General features: G+C 34.5%; 4 protein-coding genes across 6 annotated transcripts; 2 read left to right on the forward strand and 2 right to left on the reverse strand.

Moving 5' to 3' along the window:
* Window positions 1-435: 435 nt before the first annotated feature.
* Window positions 436-9,772, forward strand: LOC133873580 (phosphate transporter PHO1). The gene is made up of 15 exons (XM_062311315.1): window positions 436-749; window positions 1,609-1,692; window positions 1,861-2,095; window positions 2,761-3,079; window positions 3,756-3,804; window positions 5,147-5,218; window positions 5,503-5,632; window positions 5,804-5,924; window positions 6,660-6,918; window positions 8,004-8,108; window positions 8,193-8,237; window positions 8,507-8,668; window positions 8,812-9,099; window positions 9,220-9,350; window positions 9,454-9,772. The coding sequence occupies exons 1-15, from the start codon at window positions 504-506 to the stop codon at window positions 9,542-9,544; spliced, it is 2,337 nt and encodes a 778-aa protein (XP_062167299.1). The 5' UTR covers window positions 436-503; the 3' UTR covers window positions 9,545-9,772.
* A 690-nt stretch (window positions 9,773-10,462) lies between these two features.
* On the reverse strand, window positions 10,463-11,817 carry LOC133872568 (uncharacterized). Its single transcript, XM_062310158.1, has 3 exons — window positions 11,676-11,817; window positions 10,956-11,382; window positions 10,463-10,769 (listed from the first exon to the last, which is right to left on the reverse strand). Exons 1-3 carry the CDS (start codon window positions 11,815-11,817, stop codon window positions 10,463-10,465), a joined length of 876 nt encoding a protein of 291 aa, XP_062166142.1.
* A 1,950-nt stretch (window positions 11,818-13,767) lies between these two features.
* Window positions 13,768-17,685, forward strand: LOC133873599 (uncharacterized). Of its 3 annotated transcripts, none has more exons than XR_009901136.1 (2): window positions 13,768-14,371; window positions 15,456-17,443. XR_009901136.1 is itself a non-coding variant. In XM_062311334.1 (2 exons), exons 1-2 carry the CDS (start codon window positions 13,959-13,961, stop codon window positions 17,662-17,664), a joined length of 462 nt encoding a protein of 153 aa, XP_062167318.1. In that variant the 5' UTR covers window positions 13,778-13,958; the 3' UTR covers window positions 17,665-17,685. The 3 variants fall into 3 exon arrangements, 1 of the variants encoding a protein (XP_062167318.1); XR_009901137.1 differs by having other exon boundaries at window positions 15,476-17,443; XM_062311334.1 differs by lacking the exon at window positions 15,456-17,443 and adding an exon at window positions 17,616-17,685 and having other exon boundaries at window positions 13,778-14,371.
* On the reverse strand, window positions 15,300-21,353 carry LOC133873589 (long-chain-alcohol oxidase FAO1). Its single transcript, XM_062311324.1, has 3 exons — window positions 21,084-21,353; window positions 20,728-21,000; window positions 15,300-17,166 (listed from the first exon to the last, which is right to left on the reverse strand). Exons 1-3 carry the CDS (start codon window positions 21,303-21,305, stop codon window positions 15,427-15,429), a joined length of 2,235 nt encoding a protein of 744 aa, XP_062167308.1. The 5' UTR covers window positions 21,306-21,353; the 3' UTR covers window positions 15,300-15,426.
* Window positions 21,354-22,716: the final 1,363 nt, after the last annotated feature.

A 22,716-nucleotide genomic window follows, 5' to 3' on the forward strand; every position in this document is an offset into this window, starting at 1 on the left:
ACCGGCTAGGGACGACAAAAAAATTTGTTTGTAGAAACCAATAAGTTAAATTATTATTTTTTATCTTATATTTTTATTTTTTTACCTATTTTTTTTCCTTTTTTAGAATTGAAGGACCATGGTGTATACCGCCCCCTAAATCCGTCCCTTGTCATGTCTTTCATGATGATAGTGTGAAAGAAAACAACATGGATGATGGACCCAAACTTATACATGAAGGCTCCCCAAAAGCTAAAATCCTTTAGTTAAAAAAGAAGAAGAACTAAAAGAAAAAAAAAAAACAAAAAACAAAAATTCCGTAAAGAAATTGAAATTTTCCATATCTGAATGGCAAAATCTGTCTTTCATTTTCTCTACACGGCTCTCTCTCTCTCTCTCTCTCTCTCTCTCTCTCTCTCTCTCTCTCTCTTCTATAAATGTAAACCCTTCTAATCACTCTCTTACCTCTTAAGCTCTCCCTTTATGCCTGACTCTTCCCCCTCCATACACTTCAACAAAACAAAATGACGAAGTTCTCGAAGGAGCTTGAAGCTCAAATCATTGCCGAGTGGGGGGAGAAATTCGTGAATTACAGGTACTTGAAGAAACTAATAAAGAGAATAAAGCTTTCCAGGTTGCCCAAACAACGACCTCAACGCGTGGATGGCGAACTCGGTCTCTCCATTTTCGATCCCATTCACCACTTCACAAAGAAAATCTATGACAAGTACTTCCACGATCCCGATAACAAAACGACCGATATAAGTCAGGTACATATATAATACATAATATGCAAACATGCTAATCCATCCATGTGTATATATGCATGCATGTATATATGTAATGTTTGTGTTTAATTAAAACCCTTTTGCTTTTAAAACAAGAGCAGCCTAATTGAAGTTGAGTACTTAACGAACGTGGCCGACCGATCGTTGGATTCCGGTGACTTTTTTGAGTTTTTTCCGGTGCTTTCTTAACTGGATTTATCTTCATTCGCGAAAGCTTTTTTGGTTTTTGTTTTTTCCGTACCCGAAAAGTCGGTGTGTTTTGGGTTTTTGTCTTTTTGTGTCTGCGTACATGTATGTTTTAAACTATTAATTCAAGAAAGCAGGTGACGTCATTTTCAGGCAAAAGTCTCTCGGTGTTTCCGGCACACCTGATAGCTTTACTGGTTCTCCAACCGACCAATTATACCCTTGTCCTCTCGGCTTGCGTACTAGGATCTCTCTGTCTCAAGACTTTTCCATTTTGATCATCTACCGTACATTTGCAAGCATATATCCCATACGCGACAAGACATGGCCTACCTATACAGATGAACAAACAACCATTTTGTTTGTGCTGGTTGAACAAAAGTTTTCAATGCTTGGGGTCTGTAAAATACTAGCTAGAAGAAGAAAAAGAAAAAAATGGACGTGAATGAAGAAGTAATGCATCTTAGAAGCTTTTTTGGTGTCTTGTGCTTTCCCTTTTGGAGTTAGTGTTAATTTGTCATATATTCTCTCACGAAACCAAAAAGAAACGGCTAGCTGTAGCCTGTAGGCACATACTCATACGATCACGTAAAGATCGTGAGTTCCTAACAGAAAGCACGAAGCTTCTCCAATATATATCCGTTTTCTGTTGCAGGTCAGGAGTAAAAGCATGGAGGAGGGTGAAGATCTGGAGGTTTATGAAACTGAGCTTTCTCAGTTGTTTTCTGAAGAGAATGAGGTAATACTTGTATATATATATTTACTGATTCTAAATTAATGGTGTGAACTGTGAACCTATTTTCTGATCTGACCCATCATTTTTTATTTTTATTTTTAATTTGTTTTTCTTTTTTTGCTAATGTTATTTATGGGTACGTACGTATTAATTAATTTGAGTGATGTTTAGGTAAAGATGTTTTTTGATAAATTGGGTGACGAGCATAATAAGGTGAACCTATTTTACGAGAAAACCGAGAATGAATTACTTGAGAAAGGGAAGAATCTTAACAAGCAGCTTCAGATTTTGATTTACCTCAAGCAAATTCGCAACGACCGTCGCAGGAGAACCTCTCCCTCGAGTACGAACTCCCTTAATTCTCCTCGTTCTTGTTTATCTCCAGCCTGGAGTTCTAATTCCTCAGGTGAGTCTTTTTTTTTCCCTCGTCACAACATTAAGTATAGATAACAGCCAAATGGTCGGACCATATATATATATATAGGATTTGAGGGGCATATATTAATATAATTATTATAATGGTAGTTTTCTGTTGAAATAATATTATACGGAAAATTCTTATGAAATAATATGGTTGGAATTAATTATGGTTAAATTCCATTTGTCAAATCATTTCTCTATTACATGCTGATGCATGTAATTAATCTATAGATCGAATTTTTCTGTAAGGTCAAAGTTACTGGACTATATATATACAATATATATAGACATGGAACAATATCGTCATGCTGACACGTTGTCGAACATGCCGTAATTTCTGTATTAAATAAAGAGATAAATAATTATGTGTTTTGGACCGGCCGGTGAGGATTTTGGGCTTCTAAGAAACGTGATTTAGATGGCATATATCCCAAATGATTTTTTTTTTTTTTTTTTTGAAAGGATATATACCAAATTAATTAATGATAAAATCACTGGAAACACATGGCAATTACTTACTTTGAGAGTACGTACGTACTCATTTCAGTTGACGAATAAATGTTGCTCTTATTTCATTTACAATTAATAAGCTAAGAAATTAAAGTTAGTGCCTTTAATAATAAATAAATCATTATATATATATATATACAGAAGGGTCGATTGAATTGGTTGAAAGCCCGATGTCGGAGACGGATGAAGCAATAGCGGCACTACAAAGAAATGGTGTGAGTTTCGTTAACTCGGAAACGAAGACAAAAACAAAGGAAGGGAAGCCTAAAACGGCGATGAAGATTGACACTCCCGCAACGACCGCGGCGGTCCTGTTGGAAGATTTAGTTAATAATCCCAGAAAAGAATTAGGCCCAGTTGAATCCAATATTAATCGAAACAAGGTTCAATGCGCCGAGAAGGCGATTCGAACCGCATTTGTAGAGCTCTACAAAGGCCTCGGTCTACTCCGAAAATACAGGTAATTATTCATTTCTTTCTTTTCTTTTCTTTTTGGTAATTAATTCATTAATTACTTTGTGTTTGGAAAAATGTTAGAAATAATAGATCGAGAGAGAGAGAGATTGATTTGATTTGGTGGAGGGTAATGGTGATACTTAAACATGAGCTAGCTCTAGCTGCATGGCACTTCATAAGGCCACGTAAGGCTGCCTTTAATAAATGATCGGTGGGTGATGGTAATGCGCGCTTGCCTTTACTAGTAGAAATCTCCATGGGCCACATGTGATTATTATGTGAAGCACAGAATTATGAATTGGGTTTCCAATAATATATTTTTTTTTTTTAAAAAAAAAAAAAAAGTCCATGTAAAAGAATACTGTTTAATTGGTTTGTGTGCTTCAGTAATTAATGGATCTTTTGAAATCGTTTTGTGACAATGAAAGCTCTTAATTTTTGTGATCATAGCTAATTTTCAATGCATGCATGGGTCCTTTGTTTTTTTGTCACTCTCAAGTCTCTAGCAATTAGCTAGCTCCATCACCTTTTCGATGAAAGCAACAAAAGTGACTTTACCTAATATATATTGAATTTGGTTGTGGGTTGTGAGTTTTTTTTTTTTTTTGATGTTATAAAGACATTTAATTTTCTCTATATTATATATGCATGTTCTTTTCGAATTTAACTATTTTTGGCAGCTCACTAAATATGGAGGCATTCACAAAGATCATGAAGAAATTCGATAAGGTATGGATCGATGATAATATCTGAACCTCAAATCTATATATACCAAAAGAATATGTATCACCTGATCATAATATCATATGTTACATACATGACATGAGACGCATAGAAGGGCCGGGGACAAGAAATTAACAATAGGAATTGCAGAGATATTTTAGTGATTAAATTCAGTCTTTTACGTATTTGGTAATTAATTAAGTGAAGCTAGCTTTAATTAATTTGCTTTTAGTTGGCATATATGCACTTCAGTACGTTCACACTCATGAATGCCATTAAATTTGACCCTTTTTAAATAAAATGAAAGGAAGTTAATGTTGGGAGAAAAATATTCATGAAATACTTGAATTCAATACCCTGCATGCCTTGGCTAACTGGTTTGGTTTCGGAGACAATGATGTCTAAGAACCTCACATGAAGATCATGAGACTCCTAACTATTTCTTCCTATAAGTGCACCATGATTGAAGAAACCTAACCATTCAATATCCCTGACTCATCCCAAGTTTGCCTTTTTCTTTTTGTTTAATTTTCCTGGCCTGTTAAATGAAAGTTGGACTATTAATTAAAGTCAAGAGAAATTAATGCTAGAAAACCATATTTTTATCATACAAATGCTGATGTGGCAATCCCGATTAACCCTTGGATTTTTATATATTTATTTTTTTTAACAATGACTTGTCAAAGGGTTTAATTGTGACAGTTACGAACACGTCAATATTATAGAATAATTAGATAATAAAAATATAATTTCTAGCATTATACTAAAGTAAATAGACAAATTAAAACTATACTGATGAAAAAGGTAGGGGCGGACCTCTATACATTGCTAGTTGGAGGGTATTTGGCAACTCTAAAAAATTTTACAATCTATATAAAAACACTATTTTCTATATCATGGCCTATCAATGTTAACTTTTCATACCCACAAACATGTTTGAGACTTTTCTCGTTTTATTTTACATAAATGCATGCACACACTCAAAAATTAAAGGAATTATATATGTATCTATATATTTATTTATGAGAAAAATGCATTTTATATATATATAGTATTACTAGAGGTTTAAAAATTGACAATGTACCCATAGAAGTTTCTGAAATTGTCAATATATATTACCCATCCGTTAACAAATTTCATCTTCTTTAATGAAAGAAGCTTGCCCGCATGCATCGCACGTGATTTTTTAGGGGCTAATAATATATACAGTACGAACTTTTTTTTAGTGACCTTTTTTTTGTTGTAGGGTGTAATTATATATGTAGTATTATCTTCTTAATTCTGTCAATGGCATGAATATGATCAATTTCCATTATTAATTTTAAATAGTAATGTCTCATGTGAACAGGTATCAAATCAGCAAGCTTCTGCAAATTATCTAAAAGACGTAAAGGAATCTCCTTTTATTAGCTCTTGCAAGGTAAATTCTTATTATTTGATGAAGCAGATATTACTACTTCGAATTTTATCTTTTTTAACTTAGCCCTCATGATTTTCTTTGATTCCTCGTGCCTTTACCTAACAAGAATGAGGCTCAAATTAAAAGTTTGCATTGAAAATTGATTCCACTATTTTTTTTTATTATTATTATTTTCTGCTCCTTTTCCTTTTCCTTAATGCTAGCTCTAAGTGGATTTGGAGATCGAATGGGTGGTGCTGTTTTCTAATAGGGATTATGCGTATTATTATATTTGGTTTGAAAAGGTTGTTAAACTGATGGACGACGTGGAGTCCATATTCACAAAGCACTTCGCCAACAATGACAGGAAAAGGGCAATGAAATTCTTGCGCCCCCAACAGCCAAAAACATCTCACATGCTCACCTTCTTTGTTGGTAATCTTTCACTAAATTAACCCCCCACATATTAATTCTTAATTAATATTTGAGCCTTGCTAATGCTGGCCACTAATTGCCTTAGTGGGATTAGTCCGCAGTGTGCCTGATTTTCAAAAGAATTTGTTGCATCCCTCCACTTCGATCTGATTAAAGTTTGCTTTGTTGCAGGATTGTTTACTGGTTGTTTTGTATGCCTATTTATTATATATGCTTTCTTAGCGCACTTGTCGGGTATATTCTCCTCCTCAGAAAGCCATATTTATATGAATATCGTATACCCGGTTTTCAGGTGATTTTTCCTCTCATTTTCCTCATTTTTTTTCATTATAAATTAATTTGTTTATTATTTGTTTTTATTTGATTTTAACATTAATAACGTACACTTGAGTAGTACTAAATATTAGGATACCAAAGAAATCTTATTTAATTATGATTTCTCATATATTTTGATTTATGATTATGTATTATATAAGTATTGTAGGGATACATTACAAGCATATATGTAAGAACTAACAAAAATTTAAAGAGAGAAAAATGAAAGAGAGGAAACAATATAGATTTTAGGTGGTTCGGCTTATGGCCGGCCTACATCCACACGTCAATACATTTTCTTTGATTATGTCTTTTATTTTTATTTGATTGTGCACGAGACTCTATTTATAGAGAAAGAGTTTGATCATTACAAGTCTTTTCTACTTCTACATTAACAACAATAAATCTAATTAAGAGTAATGCTATATGCATGCAAGACTCTTATCCACCCATATGTGACATGGCTTTGAAAACTACCATTGGATCAAAATCTATTAATGATTCATTCCAAAAATCCAAGCCTTAATTATAATATCAACAAGGTCAAACAAAAATAAAATATCAACAAGGAATTAAGTAGTATGATTCCTTCAGAACACTTGTAATTAATTAATGCATGTCATCAATTTTGTTCATGCACTCGCAAAATATAATTAAGATGAAAGAAGTATTTATTATTGAGATGTTAATTGTAAAGTTGTGACTTTTGCAGCATTATTGCGTTGCTGAGTTTGCATTTGTTCATGTATGGGTGCAACTTGTTCATGTGGAAGAGTACAAGGATCAACTACAATTTTATCTTTGAATTCTCACCCAATACATCCCTCAAGTACAAAGATGCCTTCCTCATTTGCACCACCTTCATGACCATTGTGGTCGGAGCCATGGTCGTCCACCTCCTGTTACGGCCCTTACAGGACAGTACTTTCCCATCTAGCCAAGTTGATACAATTCCTGGAATTCTTGTTTTGGTTAGTGCCGTTATTTCCTTGGTTCTTACACTTAGAACAACAGAACTAAACACAGTTAAATTACAGAAATCTTCCCTTAATTAATATATATATTCTTCTATAACAACGTCCTAGACCTTCTTAGGTTTTTAAATAAAGTTAGAGTAAATTATATGCATGGCAGAGTCACGTTAAGGCCGAAAAGGGCCCTCTCAAGGGTTTTTTCTTTTTTAAAAAAAAAAAAAAAACCAGAGTTGGTTTTAAATTTTTAATGGCCCTTACAAATATTTTGTCTTTATGTGAACTCTTTCTTTAATTTTTTTTTCCTTTTTTTAATATTTTTCCTTCTGTAGTGTGAAAGAGGTGTAGGCCGGGCCGTACGTGTCTTTTTATATAAGTCTATATATATATATATATCACAAAACCACAAATAAAAAAATAAAAAATAAAAAAAAAGGTATGAACTTGTAGTTCTATTTTTACCATGTCTTGCTCTACAATTTTATTTTTGTTTTCTATTTGTTTGTAAGACTATTTGAATCATTTTTGCACAGGCATTGTAAGCCTTGAGCTTTGAACTTATTTTACCAATCTCTTTCCCTAAAAGTGAAGTTTAGGCTTTTTTTTGTCACTCTTTCTCTATGATTTTTTTTTTTTTTTTTTAAAAAAAAAAGGTTGTTTTTGCAAAGTCTACCCTTCAAATCACTTTTTTAAAATCAATTTTTGGCAGATATTTATGAATTTTGGTAGATATAATTTCTGAGATACACTTATTTTGTGAAAAATTACTTAATTTCAATTTTAAATTGTAATTATATATCATATTTTTAGCACGGCCCATACAATAATAAATTTCTGACTTCACCACTTAATATGCACGAAATGACAAGAAGAAATGGGTCTTGAGCAACGACGTTAAATAACACAATCTCATTTAAGGTTTCATAGACCAAACATCTTAATTCTTACTGTTAATCGATCTCCATATAAAGCCTACTGAATTTTCCTAATTTCTACAATATCGTGATTTTCCCAAAGAAGTAGATAGTACGTAAGCGGTACAATATGATTCTATCTTTGTGCTGATCGTAAATCCCTTTTTTCAGTTTTTCATCGCTCTGCTCATATGCCCTCTTGACTTCTTCTATCGCCCGACACGCTTCTGCTTCCTCCGTATAATTCGTAATATATTCTTCTCTCCATTTTATAAGGTACATTTATTTGCTTTCTCATTTCCTTCTACAATATTATGAAAATTAGTAAATTAATTGTCGCATTTTGTATCATGTATGCAGGTTGCGTTGGTAGACTTTTTCATGGCCGACCAACTTACTAGCCAGGTAATTAACCACTCTTAAGCCTCAATGCAATGTTTCAATCACAAAAGTAGTATCAGGTTGGTTGACCTACTGAAAAATATGGCTCGAATTAAAGAGTCAAAAGTAAATAATAATTTGTATCGTTGAAAGTAAGTCGTTACAATATAATATCCGAAATGTGAACTTCGTATTTATTTTCTTTCGAGTTCTTGGTAACCAAACAAAGCTTCATTCTCTTCTCTCCACGTAGCTTCATTAATCTCCAATAATACATTCTTTACTCTTTACAGATTCCACTACTGAGGCACATGGAATCCGCAGCCTGCTGCTTTCTGGCATTAAGTTTCAGAACACACGATTACAAGGCCTGCAGCGTCGGCAAAACCGGAAGGGTATTCTCGGAGCTGGCCTATGTCATTTCGTTTATGCCATACTATTGGCGTGCAATGCAGGTAGGTAGCACACTCAAGAATATTCTCTTTCTTCCTTGACATTAAAAGGAACCATTTGGGTTTAATTGGAACACCGCAAATTAATATCGATCTTAATTTTTCAACTAACACTTTGCTTAATTTCCAATGTAACAACGTACAAGTGTGCAAGAAGATGGTTTGATGAATATGACGTGGACCATTTGGCTAACATGGGGAAGTATGTTTCAGCCATGGTGGCAGCCGGTGCCAGGTTGACGTATCAGAATCCTAAGAATGAACACAGCCACCTATGGTTTGCTATAGTCTTGGTGACTTCTGTGGTGGCTACTGTGTATCAGTTGTACTGGGATTTTGTTAAGGACTGGGGGCTTCTCAACCGCAACTCCAGAAACAAATGGCTAAGAGATGATTTAATTCTCAAGAAGAAAAGCATCTACTACATCTCCATAGTAAGCTGTCTCCATCTCTTTCTCTCTTATATACTATTATGTATATAACAATTTTCGTGCGCCCCCGGCCGCCCGCCCTTTAATTTTCTAACTAATTAAACGACGTCGTGGACATTGCAGGCCTTTAATACTGTTCTAAGAGTTGCATGGGTGGAGACAATATTTCGATTGCATGACGATCAGAAAAATTTGCTAGATTTTTTCGGCGCTTCATTGGAAGTTATTCGTCGTGGACATTGGAACTTTTATAGGTACTTCATTAATTTCTGTCTCTTAATTATTAATTCTTGGTAGAATAATATATACAAACATGTGACGTAAATATTATATTAATTAAATCTTCTAAATATATAGGTTGGAGAATGAACATCTGAACAACGTTGGAAACTACAGGGCAGTGAAGGAAGTTCCATTACCATTCCGCGACATAGATTCTGATGGGTGAATCCTTGGTTAGACTCGTGCAATATGTACAGATCGACGTCCGTGACAAGCTGATCGATCATTTTAAATAACAACAAAATGTGAGATCGATCTCGCTCGTCATTCGTTACATATTATATATATATCCACTGCAAAATGACAATTCTAAGGCGCCAATTGTAATGGAGAAATTAATTAAGCGCGTGTTAATTGTTAAGACAATAAATAGGCATTCTGAGTTGGACATAAATATCAACTGCTTTATTTACATTTCTGAGACATTCCTTTTCTTAGTGAATCTAGTACTTAATTTAATTAATTAAGTTGGCTACTTGAAATTTTGTTCTGTCGTCCGATCGATGTATAGTGGCATGCAGTTACTACAGGCATTAATCAAACTTAACCAAAATGACAACTGAATTAACTTAGGAAAAAGCAATCAATGGAAACTCATTTTTGAGTACGTTTTGAACATTTGAAACAGGCTAGGGCTTCCTGCTAATTGATTTCGCGTTATCGTTTCTACAACAATGTAGAAACAGTTTAATTTGCAAATAATTAAATTAAAAGAGACAAGGAGCACCTCTTGAGAGCCCACTAGTTCATTTTTTTTTTTTTCTTTTCTTTTTTTGGATGAAAAAAACCTTTATAAAGCCCAATACAACAACAAAATCCCACCATACAGGAGCAAACTACTCACAGGGCAAAGTGGACAACAACCCACAAAGTCCTACACTAGAAACAATAAAAATAAAAAAAAATAAATAAAAAAAAAAAAAAAAAAAAAAAAAAAAAAAACTAGGCCAAACATGCCCAGCAGCTAACCTAAACAAGCAACAAAACAAGTTGCAGAACGTACACCAACAGCTAAAAACTAAAACATCATGCGACGCAAAGAACAAACAACAGCTCCAAAACGCTCTCTACATCAAATCAGGTTTCAGAGATGAGCCAGCCGGGAATTTTCCATGGATCTCTGAAAATTTCCTTTAGCTAGCATCTGAGCCTTAAACTCCCATTTAATTCTCCCAATAATGGCTTCCTCAGTGAGAATATTGTTTAAATGCAGGATGGCATTCCTCTGTTTCCAGATATGATGCGTAGCAGCCCCCAAGCATAGGATACACAATGTGGTTTTAAAACAATCCCTCCTTAAAACAGTACCACTCCATGCCCTTATATCATCCCAATCCTCAACCGGATTCTCCACAAGACAAAGCTCCATAAGCCCTCTCCAAATACGCTTACTAAACCCACATTTGAAGAATAAGTGATCACTACTTTCAATACAACCTTTGCAGAAGAGACAGAGACAGTCACCAAGATATCCCCAACGGCACATCTTCTCTCTAGTAACTAGAGCTCCTTTGAACACCAGCCACAGCATAAAAGAATGGCGAGGGATAGCAGCAGGGTGCCATACAACCTTTCACCAGTCAACTCGAGGCTCCTTTTCCCTCAAAGCATTCCAAGTATCAACACAATTATACTTTCCTATACCATTTTTCCACACAAGAACATCAGTTCCTCCAAGAGAAACCTCCAGGAGTCTACTTTGTAACTCCACCAAATTTTTTGACCTTGCAGGAGGCCAGCACCACTCCCCATCTCTGATAACAGTAGAAAGTTTGTTCCCAATTGTGCTACCTGCATCATGAACTACCCTATGCCCATACTTACCCAGCAAGTATCCATTCGGGTGCCAATTATCTAACCACAGAAAAATACTCTGCCCATCACCCACTTTAAAGCTCAAGAATTCTTTTGCTATCTCTCTCAGCTTGAGAATTTGTTTCCAACTACAAGAAGCAGGTTGAGGGGTAGATAAATGCCAAAAACTACACCCCTTAATCCAGTTTGCTTCACCCAAGCAAACCAAATAGAACCAGATTGTGCAAAGATGTTCCAAATATGCCTCAACGTGGCAGATTTGTTCCACACCTCCAACCTCTTGAGACCCAAACCCCCTTCCTTCTTTGGGAGACACACCTTACTCTAAGACAACTTAGCCTTTGCAGGCTCATCCTTTCCACACCACAAGAAACTATTTAATTTTTGCTCAAGCAGCCGAGTAACAGCTTTGGGTAGAATAAAAACATTGGACCAGAATACTTGGAGGCTAAACAAAACTGAGGAAATAAGCTGTAATCTACCTGCAAAGGACAAATGCTTTGCACACCAAGAATCCATCCTAGAGGTAAATTTAGCCACAAGACCCTCACAATCAGCCTTAGAGAGCCTTTTAGAAATTAAAGGCACACCAAGGTACCTTACCGGGAGGGTACCTTCAGCCATCTGCAGAACCTCCAGAAAGTTCTTCTTGTCCACATCAAAAACACTCCAAACAAACACTAATTAAAATTAAGTTTGCCACTAGTTCATTTTCACAATGAAAAAACACCCAAAGACCCCAAACTAACACTTAGAGGGGGTAGTGAATATGTATTTGCAGACAATCACAACTAAAGCACAATCACAATCACCAAAATTAAATAAAGTAGTAAATAAACTTGCACTACAAAAAAAAAAAAAAAATGTTGATTCGCGTTGTTTATCATGGGCGGTGAAACCCGGGGTCAATAAATTTTACTTACGTCGTTTAAATGCTTAAACGACACGAATTGACGTCATTGGATCTTAAACGACGTTAGTACTTTTACGTTGTTTTACTTAAACGACATAAACGTTTTAACATCGTTTGTGAAAAAAATGATGTTAACTTGTTAACGTCGTTTGTAATAAAATATTTATTAAAAAAAAAAAATATGAGCTAATATTTTATGAGAAACCAAACAAGATTCAAACCCCTAACCTATCCCTCCAAAAATCCCCAAATCTTATCCCTCCAAAACCTTAAATTGAAAGATACAAACCATGAATTCAACAAAACTGAACATAAAAAAACAAAAAATTTACTGCAATTTAAAATCTAATCACTGATCATTACCAAACAAAGAGAGTATTCTTAAAACATATCACACACACGAAACAATACGAATCAATATACAAAAGCAAACACAGATCGAGGCACTACAAAATTCCACCAAATTACGAAGACAGAGCTCACCTAGTCGGTTTGTGAAATCTCCCCGCTTGCTATCGTAATCAACGATTTCAAAGTCCGTAACCGACGATCTCAAAGTAGGTAAACCGACCTAAAGTGCTGCACTACCGACCGCCTGATGGGGTTGATCTAGTCCTCCTTCTCTGCATTGGTGATGAAGTACATGGTCTCAGCCAAAGTGGAGAGCTCGAAGGCTACTATTTGTTGAGGACGTCCTTGGCACCCTTGACGGTGAGGCAGCTGGCGACTAGGATGATGCCACGTGGCATGGAGAGGCAGGCGACGGTGGAGTCCTTGACGAATACGACAGCTTAAACAAAGAGGGGGTGATTAGTACAACGAGCCTTCAATCCACGTCTTGGAGAAGAAGCCATGGCTGAGAAACATCTGTCATCGATTGTGTTGTGTGGACTTGAAAGTAGAAGAGGCGTGATAGTGTAGTGGTCGAAAGTTTGATCCGTTTGTTTGGGCGTAGACTGTATAGATGGTTAACGAAAATTATTTTTAATTTGATTGTAAAAATCTGACCTCTTTAATTTTTAAAAAATTATTTATGATTTTAAAAATCGTAAATTATTTTTTAGATTTAAACTTTTCATTTTTGCACGTGCATTTATGGCAATCCGCCACCATCGGACATTGGATTTTGTTGGCAGTTCGAATCTATCTCAAAAGATCTCTGAATTTTGGTATCCGATTAACAGAATCACGTGGCATTGGCTGAATTCCTACAAACTTTGCTTGATTCCGATAACAAATCCGATGACTTTTGCTGGAATACAACTGCAGCCAGAATTTGACTTGTGCTAAAATTTGGCAATTTGCTCCGAAATCCGACAACGTTCAACCACCGTTGCCGGAATCAGGCCATTAGTGCTGGATTTCGGCTAACCCAGATTCCGACAAAACTAATCGAAATCTAGCCAGTACGGCCGGATTCCAGCCTCCATCGTCGGAATCCGGCAACAGTAGCCGAAATCCAAAGAAAGTGGCTAGAATCTTGCTAGCAATGGACGAAATCTTGTCACTAGTGATTTTTCATCGTTTGTGATTTTTTTGTATAAATCAAACGTCAAAAAATAATTTCATTGAAAATATTTAATGATGAAAAATATTTTACTTAAAAATAAACGGAGCATTAGCGTTGAAACTTGAAAGTCTTTTTTAGGGATGCAGGCAACCTAGTTCTGGTCTAACTCTGGTGAGCTCTCTAACGATTAGACCTACGAGCTTCCTCTTTTTCTCTTTTCTAATCAATATGAAAAAAGGCTACAGCATGAGGGAGTAGGCTCCCCAACAACGTACCCAAAAGGAAAAAAGCAATGCCAACAGAAGAATGGTAACCAGGAAATGGGTCCATAGATGATCCCAAATGAACAATGTACGATCCGATCCTATGCAAGGGCCGCTAAAAAGCAGTAACCAAATGCAAAAGCAGAAACCCTTCCTAAGGCCCCACAAGCCAACACCAACAACCACCGTGAAAGTGTTGTTGAGGGAGAGGCACTGTAGAAACCTGATTAGGAACCGTCGAAGAGGAGTTACGAACTCTAGCTACAAAAGGTATCTCCTCAGCAAGATCAAACCACAAAGAAACACAGAGATAATAACCCCACCAAAAGCCACAAAGACAGAAATACTACAAAGATACAACAGAAAAAATAAAAGCAGAAAAACAACAAAGAGACCAAGAACAGCTGCATCTGTGGCGGAAAAAGTTGATGGAGAAGCGCGTGGAGACCTCCGAGCTTCCCCTGTTTCTATGCAAAGGGAGATACTTTTTGGGTTCGTAATCTTTCTCCTTGTTTTCAATTCTAGGGTTTTCTGGTTTATATATGCTTGAAATTGTAGATAATTGAAGATTTTTTGAGTTTGATTAATTTTGTGGATAAAATTTGTGGTTGGTCAACTGAGTTGTGGGTTTGTTGTGTATTGATACCTAAATTAAGGGTTTGATTTGGGGATTTTGGGTGTCGATTTTCTTGAGGATTTTTCCCACTAGGCCAAATAGGTTTGAGAGAACTTAGGTTCTTTGTTGATGGCTGAATTGCACGAAGTGTTCAATCGGTTGATTTGAGTTTTGATTATAGGTTCTCTGTTGGTTTTGGATTTTCTGTTTGGTTGTTGAGAAATGTGAGGAAGGAAAATATAAGATATTTCTTTAACAAATTATATATATAACTAGATTAGCGTCATTTAAAAAAATAAAAAAGAAGAAGAAGAAGACTTAAAAAATTAACGTCATTTGTTAAAAAAAAAAAAAAAACGATGTAAAAAATTTCCTAAACAACGTAAATGAATTTAAGTCGTTTGCATGGTAACGACGAAAATTATCGTCGTTTAGTTGTACAAAGGAGGTAAAAAAAATTCTCGACCCAAGGTTTCACGATAGTTGACAAACAACGTCAACCAAACGACCTCAATTGTTAATTGTTTGATGTCATTTATTCTACTGTTCATGTCATTTTTTGAACAAAGCAAAATAGCGAAGTTTTAGTAGTGAGATAGATTTTTTTTTTTGATAGAAGTGAGATTTATATTTATGCATACACACAAATACACGTATATCTATATTAAGACTTACAATAATAATAATTCAAGCTATATCTATTATATTAGGAAGAGATCGAATTCTTGTGTACTTAAAATGTTTTATATTAAAATAATATTATAAAAGAATAAATAAAAATAAAGTTAAATGAGTCAAGCCGAGTTTATACAATCTAGTATATACTATATAAGCTCGTTTAATAATCGAGCATAATTTTGTATGTACTGTCGACTCATTTATTAAACTAATCGTATTAAAGTCAAGTTTATACCAACGTTTACATCCCAATTTAAAAGGGTACTTTTTGTATGGACTCAGCTATTTTCTTTGCAAGGCAGTAAGCAGTTGATTGGATGGTGATCATGGGATTGACACCAACAGCACTTGGCAGAAGACTAGCATCACAAACGAATAGGCCTTTAGCTTCCCAACTTTCCCCATTCACATCAACCGCGCCTTCTTTGTCATCAATTCCCATTCTACAGCTCCCCATCTGATGGGCAGAGGTAAGTGGTGTCCAATTCTCTACAAGTGACAATGGCCCTTCCACAGCAGACACCGTGTCCAGAAACACCTCCACTTCCTTTTCGCTAATTCCTTTACATTTGAGTCTCTGGCCATCACTCCGATGGGTGCCCACCTCAACAGCCCCTGCTGCTACCAAAATTCTTAATGCCTGCTTTAATCCAGCCCTGAGGTTTCCTCTGTCTGATGCGTCTAATCTGTAGTTTACCCTTCCCTCCACCCTAACATTTCCAGAGCCCGAGTCCTTGATTATGGTAATCAAATGAGCAGTCCTTGCATACTTCACCATCCTTTTCTTTATGTCTAGTCCAGATTCCCAAGGACATAAAACAGAAAATGATGCCGGCCCTAATGCTGGAGTTTCTATAATGGCTCTTACATTTGAGTCTGCCTCTACCACCTTATGGACGGATGTGATTATTCCACCCTCGTAGCTTTTACCCTTGAGCTCTGTATTTGATCCTGGAAAGTATCCCCAGGCCATAGCAACAGGGTGGAGATGAAGGTTGCGACCAATGTTGTGGTTCTTCAATCCACTAGATATCATTAGAGGGGGTGTTAAAAGAGCCCCACATGCGGAGATGGTTACTTTGGCCTCAATCTGCAGTATCTTTGTGATGTTTTTGGTCATAGTCTTTGCTACAACTCCCAGGCATTTCTTTGCTCGTTTGCTTCCACTCTTATTCTCTTTCAGTATGAATCTCTCAGCTTTACATCCTGTTAAGATCACTGCACCATGATCCACTGCATCCACAAGCCACGTAGAATCAGTCCCTTTTTTGTTCCCTTTTGTACAGCCATAACAACAAGATCCACAATAATGATCCTCCGAGGAATTTCGAGGCACATAATCAACTTTAAGGCCCAAATTCTCACACCCTTTTCGCAATACTTGGTTTTGGAAACTCTCCTCTACACAATTCTCTGTTACACCAATTCTCAAACACACAGCATCCATTGCAGAACGATATTCAGGGTTCCCAAACAGTGGGATCTTGCAGTCCTCAGCCCAATCCCGACACACTTCAGCGGGAGTTTTGATAGATGCTGACCAGTTAACAGCAGAGCCACCACCTACTGTTGAACCTGCCAGAATATACGTTCCCCCATCAGCAGACGGAAAGATTCCTCCTGCTTCATATAGTTGCTCCCAGGAAGGGCCCTCTAAAGAAGAATAGTCAGCAGCAGTGAAATAGTTCCCTTTCTCAAGAACAATGACCTTGTGGCCTGAACATGCAAGCACAGCAGCTGCAACACCTCCTCCACACCCAGAGCCAACAACTACAACATCACATTCGATTTTGAAGAGGTTGTCTCTGGGGTCCAGTGTAGCTTTGATGCCTTTCTGGGCAAGGGAATGCACAAGGGTTGAGTCAGTTTCGTGCATAGTTTCTACCATTCCCTTCTCAAGAGGCCTCTTTTTGGGGACTTCAGATGGGTCCTCATCATTGTCCACGTGATATCCAATGGCTTCCCATGCTGGGTTTACAGCATTTTCATCCACCTGTAGAATGAAACGTCATAAGGGAAGGATGAAAGTAGATACTAAAATAAACTTCGGTGAATCGGTGCCGTTCTTCACTCCTAATTCTATGTACAGACTATGATTTCCCTGCACCAGATAGAGGATCCTAGTCCGTGATTACTGAAACGCAATGTTCATCTTTGCCATTCAAAAAATGTAGAGGTTCATATATATCATTTGGAACTAGAGATTGAGAGAAAGGGAGAGAATCGTGTAATTCGAAGGAATGATTACAAGTTTAGAACTTTTAACTTCTTACCACGCCCCCGCTGATGCTGCTGCTTGCTGGATTTTTTTTTTTTTTTTTTTTAATTGTTGTTTTTAGTAGTTTTGGGTCTGATCCAGTTGCAGAGACTTTTGCTCCGAAAACTGTGTTGGTGTCTCACTCTTCTTCGGTTTTTGTTTCAAATATGGGAAGGCGTCATCAGGTCTTGTAGGCTTGTAGCTGGCTTAAGCCCTTTTGAAGACAGGACGTGAAGCATGAGAGGATTGTAGCCCATTACAATCCTGTCTTTTGTCTTCTACTTTTTTCTTTTTTTTTTTTGTTCTTTCTTTTTCTTTTTTTTTTGTCTTTTAAATTTTACGTGAAACGAAAATTTATGTTATCTAATAATATATTTGATGTCACATGATAAATATATTGTCACGTCATTAAAAAATTTTAAATAATGACTTGATAGGACATCATATTCACCGTTGGATAAAACAAAATAAAATTATTTAATTACTTTTTGACTTTTTCTATTTACTAATAAATGTGATCTCATAGTCATAGGTTTTAGCACATAAAAAATAATAATATACTAGAATACGTAACGGAAAAAGTTTTAGAATTACCTACATCCATATTTGCTCAAGCGAAACAAAAAATTTCAACAACAAAAACCTGAAGAAAAATTTACTGGAGATGTGTCTTTCTAACTTATTCTCAATAATGCCTCACACATTAAATATACAAGCTCTTTATTTATAAATGAGGTTAGGAATTCTCAATTAGAATTTTATTTTATTTATTCTTTCCATTAAGGAATAAATTATCAATTCCAATTATGATTACACAAATAATTTCTCATTTGGAGTAAATTATGTATTATCTTAATTTGTGTTTAATTAAAACGTATATGGCATGTGAGCCAGACTTTAATAATTAAGAAATTTCTAACATAGGAGCTAGACGTCTTTTTCTGTCCTTTTTTTTTTATGCAATTTTTTAAAGAAAAATGAGTCATTAAATTTGAAGAACCTGCATAAAATGAATATAAGTATGAGTATTACAAATCTAATAACTAATTTCTAACATGAGTATGACATATATATATATATATATATATATATATATATATATATATATATATATATATATATATATATATATATATATATATGTGATATTCATATAATTCCTACAAATATTAGGTCATTAATCATTTGTATATTAGTGGAACAATTACTAAAATTTAAGACAAAGTCATCTGGTACATAATTAATCGCACACGTCCTTTCCATTGTTTCTAAGGACATAGGCCTTGTTTGGCAAATGTTTGTACATAACAGAGTAGTGAATTGTTAATTTTGAAATCAGTAAAAAAAGTGATGATGTGATATAAAGTAAAAAGAATTTATATAAAAAAGTGAAGGGAAAAAAAATTGTATTGTAGTGAATTTTTTTATTTGAATAGTAAAAAAATTATTGATGTGATATAAAAAGTGAAAAAAGTGAGAATGTTTTGATATTGATTGTTATTGAAAAATATGAAAATGTGAGAAAAAAAGTACATAAATAGTACTTAAGCACTACTCAGTCCATGGCATGCCTTTGCCAAACAAGGCCATAATTAAAAACACCTTCCAAACAGGCAAATATTAATTATGACATTACTGTAGTGTAATGGTGACTCTTTTTTTTTTCCTTTTTATAAATGTAATTTTTTTTTTTATTAAGTGTAACATGTATTAAAATTTTACTGGTGCTAACATGACGTACTAATAAAATTTAAGACATAAATTTCTTACAAACCAATTTGTAAGAAATTCCATACAACCCACATATAAGATTGATGTGTCCCTTGACATGTGAGAAGCACATATTGTTTTAATAGCATATGTTTCTCACATGCTTTTTTTAATAGTATTAATAAAAAAACATGTGTTTCTCACATGTTTAAATGACACATATAATTCTTATATGTGGGTTATATGAAATATTCTATAGACCGGTTTGTAGAAAATTTATGTCCTAAAATTTATTAAATATTTTGACAGAATTTTATTGTCATAACTAAACGATTAAAATGCATGCCAACAATGACAAATATAATTGGAGAGGAAAAACCGTAGCCTGCAAAAGTTAACAGCTTAAGCTGGCCAAGATCAACACAGTTTAGAGATTTTAATCATTTTATTTTTATCCTTTTTTAAAATATTCACCAAATTGCAATTCATTCAAAATTGAATCAATTGTGCATATATATATATATATATATATATATATATATATATATATATATATAGTAATGATTCACTACCACCTAGATATACAACTTTTCACCACCTTGTCTATGTGGCAAGGTGGTCCCTCACTTTAATTTATTTTTAAAAAATAAAAAAAACTCAAAAAGTAGTGGGGGACCACCTTGCCACATAGGCAAGGTGGTGAAAAGTTGTATATTTAAGTGGCATTGAATCATTATTTATATATATATATATATAGAGTAGTGATTCACTACCACCTAAATATACAACTTTTCACCACCTTGTTTATGTGGCAAGGTGGTCCTCCACTTTAATTTATTTTTAAAAAATAAAAAAAACTCAAAAAGTAGTGGGGACCACCTTGCCACGTAAACAAGGTGGTGAAAAGTTGTATATTTAGGTAGTATTGAATCATTATTCATATATATATATATATATATATAGAGAGAGAGAGAGAGAGAGAGAGAGAGAGAGATATAGCTAGTTCCTACGTGTTGCTTTCAGCGGGACTAAATCGAATCTTTTGTCAAAATATGGATGCAATTACCATTTGACTTTCTTGGTAAATATTCATACGTGTTGCTTTCGATAATTTTTTTTTTTTTTTTTTTTGTGTGGTTTTCAATATCTAGAGGACCGATAATTTTTTTACGTGGTCCACGAATTTAAAATGAATTTAACAAAATATTAAAGTGTTAGGGTTAAAAAGTCTAAATCGTTTAATTAAATAGGTCAGATTAAGTTTGACCTATATAGTGTTATGTCCATACTTCAATACAACCCGAACTCAATACGCGACATAATAACATGTAATTTTTGACATAATCAACGAATTTGACATGAACTAAATACAAAATTAGAGGATTATGATCGAAAGAATATTTGACTTATTTAATTTAATAAATCAGATTAAAATTTACTTATATAATCTTATATTTATACTCCCAACACGACGTGAAAACGAATTGCTACATGATCCTCTAGGCAGTGAAATATCGGCAAGTAATGAATATGAAGCAACCTATATATATGCATCCATCCATAGAAATTAAGAATGACAATAATTACCGTAGAGAAGAAGACGAAGAGGCACAAGACTTTGATGAAAACGAAAGCACATCTGATAGGTGTCAGAAATCTATTCGTAGACCATTTCTGCAGAACTTTCTCCCTCTTCTCCAAGGATATACGAGAGAAGTTGTGAATGAAGGGCCATTTCTCACAAAAACAAAGAGATCCACAGAGCAACAAGGTGCCCAACCTAGTCCCCAGCAACCATAAAACCACTCTCACTAATAACGCAATTTCTTTTACGTCCCTCTTCGCAAGAATCTCTGCAACCTGTTCTACTTGACAATTGACAATTTTAGATGCTGAAAACTCTCAAATTTATGGCACTAGAGAGAGAGAGAGAGAAAGAGTACCTGATCAGGGACTGGAGTTTGAGACCCAGAAGCTTTGATGAAGGACTCCACAGCCTTGGTGGGTTGGTCTTCCTCTCCCTCCAAAGAATTCAATGGCAAAGGAGGCAATATAGTCTCACAAACGCTACCCAGTAATTGTATCTCACCTCTTGTAAACGTGTGACTGTATTTTCTCTCTCCTCCTCTCCCTCCCCTCAACAAAGGATGCCTCTCTCTTCTCATCTCTCTCTCTCTCTCTCTCTCTCTCCCCTTCGCAGTTGGTATGCATATATATATATATACATACATATGGTCCATATATATGGATGATCGAGTTTGGTACACTTCAATTTCTTATATTAATTATAATTTGTAACTAAGCCTGAAAAAAGAAAAGAAATGAACAAAATGGGAGTCCTTTAATTTTAATTTTAATTTTAATTTTAATTTTGTTGCCCTAAGCATTAATTACAACGTGCTATGTATAAGAACCACAAAAAGAACCTTAAATGACTAATATAATAAATGATAATGAGGAATTAAAAAAAATAAACTAAATGAGACTGCCCACTGGCCAATAGAGGTAGATTTCCCAACAAGTTATTCGGTTGGGTAATTAATTAATTAAATACCTCATACATATATGTTGTTGGCTTTCTAGTGCTACGATATTCCAAAAGGGGGTGACCCGTACGACGTGTTACATAAAAGGAGAAGAACGTAGAAAAATGAAATCATCCTAAATCGCTTTTTTAATAAATTATTTGCTCCAATTTACTTAAAATATTTTTTTCGGATATAATAGAGGTCAAAAATTATTTGTTGTTTAGTCTTATTTTGCTATTTGAACGTACACTTAATTTTAACCATCAAATCAAATAACTATCAATATAATAAATGTTACATCACAATTATTTAATCTCAATCACTAGATCAAATTGATTTGATCTTACAATTTACTAAATGGGGTACCCCATTTTGCTGAGCCACCCATTTTCCCCTTTTTTCCTTTTTTTAATTTTTTTTTTTAAGTTTTCAAATTTTTATTTTTTAAGTTTTATTAATTTTTATTTTTTAATTAATTTTTTAAGTTTTAAGTTTTATTTTTTATTTTTTATTTTTTTATATTGTGCCATGTGTCAACTCTCATTGGTTGACATGTGGCAGACCGTTAAATATTGGACGAAAAAATAAACGAAGGTACCAATTTCGTCTTTTCCCAAAACTTAAAAACTATTAGTGAAGAAAAATGAAACTGAAGTTTAAAAAAATAAAATTTCAAACCACATATACCAAAAATGTATTTAACCCTTAATTCAATTACTCCCTCTTTCTCACGAATCAGGATGTAGATTCTCAATTTATGTGAATTTAACTTGTTTCATATATCGAACGGCATGCAAAATTATAAATATAAAAAATGTGACATGTTAATAATGATAATTAAGTATATTTTTATCAGGTTCTTACACTTTATATCGTATAAAAACTTTAAAGAAAAAACTGTGTTTTGATTTAGTAAAGAAAAGCGTTTCTTCAAAAAAAAAAAAAAAAAAAAAAAAAAAAAAAAACCTTTTAAAATTAGTGTCTTTATTTTTTATTACCCCAATAACATGACATATCTTTAACGTAGAGTATTTTTAAACGGCCTAAT

This window comes from Alnus glutinosa, chromosome 1 (assembly GCF_958979055.1).
Source record: "Alnus glutinosa chromosome 1, dhAlnGlut1.1, whole genome shotgun sequence".
Classification (NCBI taxonomy): domain Eukaryota; kingdom Viridiplantae; phylum Streptophyta; class Magnoliopsida; order Fagales; family Betulaceae; genus Alnus; species Alnus glutinosa.

Bases quoted from the DNA above. Each gene is read 5' to 3' on its own strand.
- LOC133873580 (XM_062311315.1), top strand. From the start codon at position 504: ATGACGAAGTTCTCGAAGGAGCTTGAAGCTCAAATCATTGCCGAGTGG. The intron at 2,096-2,760 runs GTGAGTCTTTTT...ATATATATACAG, and splicing joins CTGGAGTTCTAATTCCTCAG to AAGGGTCGATTGAATTGGTT. The intron at 5,219-5,502 runs GTAAATTCTTAT...TGGTTTGAAAAG, and splicing joins CTTTTATTAGCTCTTGCAAG to GTTGTTAAACTGATGGACGA.
- LOC133872568 (XM_062310158.1), bottom strand. From the start codon at position 11,817: ATGGCTGAAGGTACCCTCCCGGTAAGGTACCTTGGTGTGCCTTTAATT. The intron at 11,383-11,675 runs GTAGATTACAGC...GCTTGGGTGAAG, and splicing joins AAAGCATTTGTCCTTTGCAG to CAAACTGGATTAAGGGGTGT. The intron at 10,770-10,955 runs GTGAAAGGTTGT...ATGTGGGTTTAG, and splicing joins AAGGAGCCTCGAGTTGACTG to TAAGCGTATTTGGAGAGGGC.
- LOC133873599 (XM_062311334.1), top strand. From the start codon at position 13,959: ATGAACAATGTACGATCCGATCCTATGCAAGGGCCGCTAAAAAGCAGT. The intron at 14,372-17,615 runs GTTCGTAATCTT...AGGCGTCATCAG, and splicing joins CAAAGGGAGATACTTTTTGG to GTCTTGTAGGCTTGTAGCTG.
- LOC133873589 (XM_062311324.1), bottom strand. From the start codon at position 21,305: ATGAGAAGAGAGAGGCATCCTTTGTTGAGGGGAGGGAGAGGAGGAGAG. The intron at 21,001-21,083 runs GTACTCTTTCTC...CAAGTAGAACAG, and splicing joins AAACTCCAGTCCCTGATCAG to GTTGCAGAGATTCTTGCGAA. The intron at 17,167-20,727 runs GTAATTATTGTC...TTCATTCTACAG, and splicing joins TCTTCGTCTTCTTCTCTACG to GTGGATGAAAATGCTGTAAA.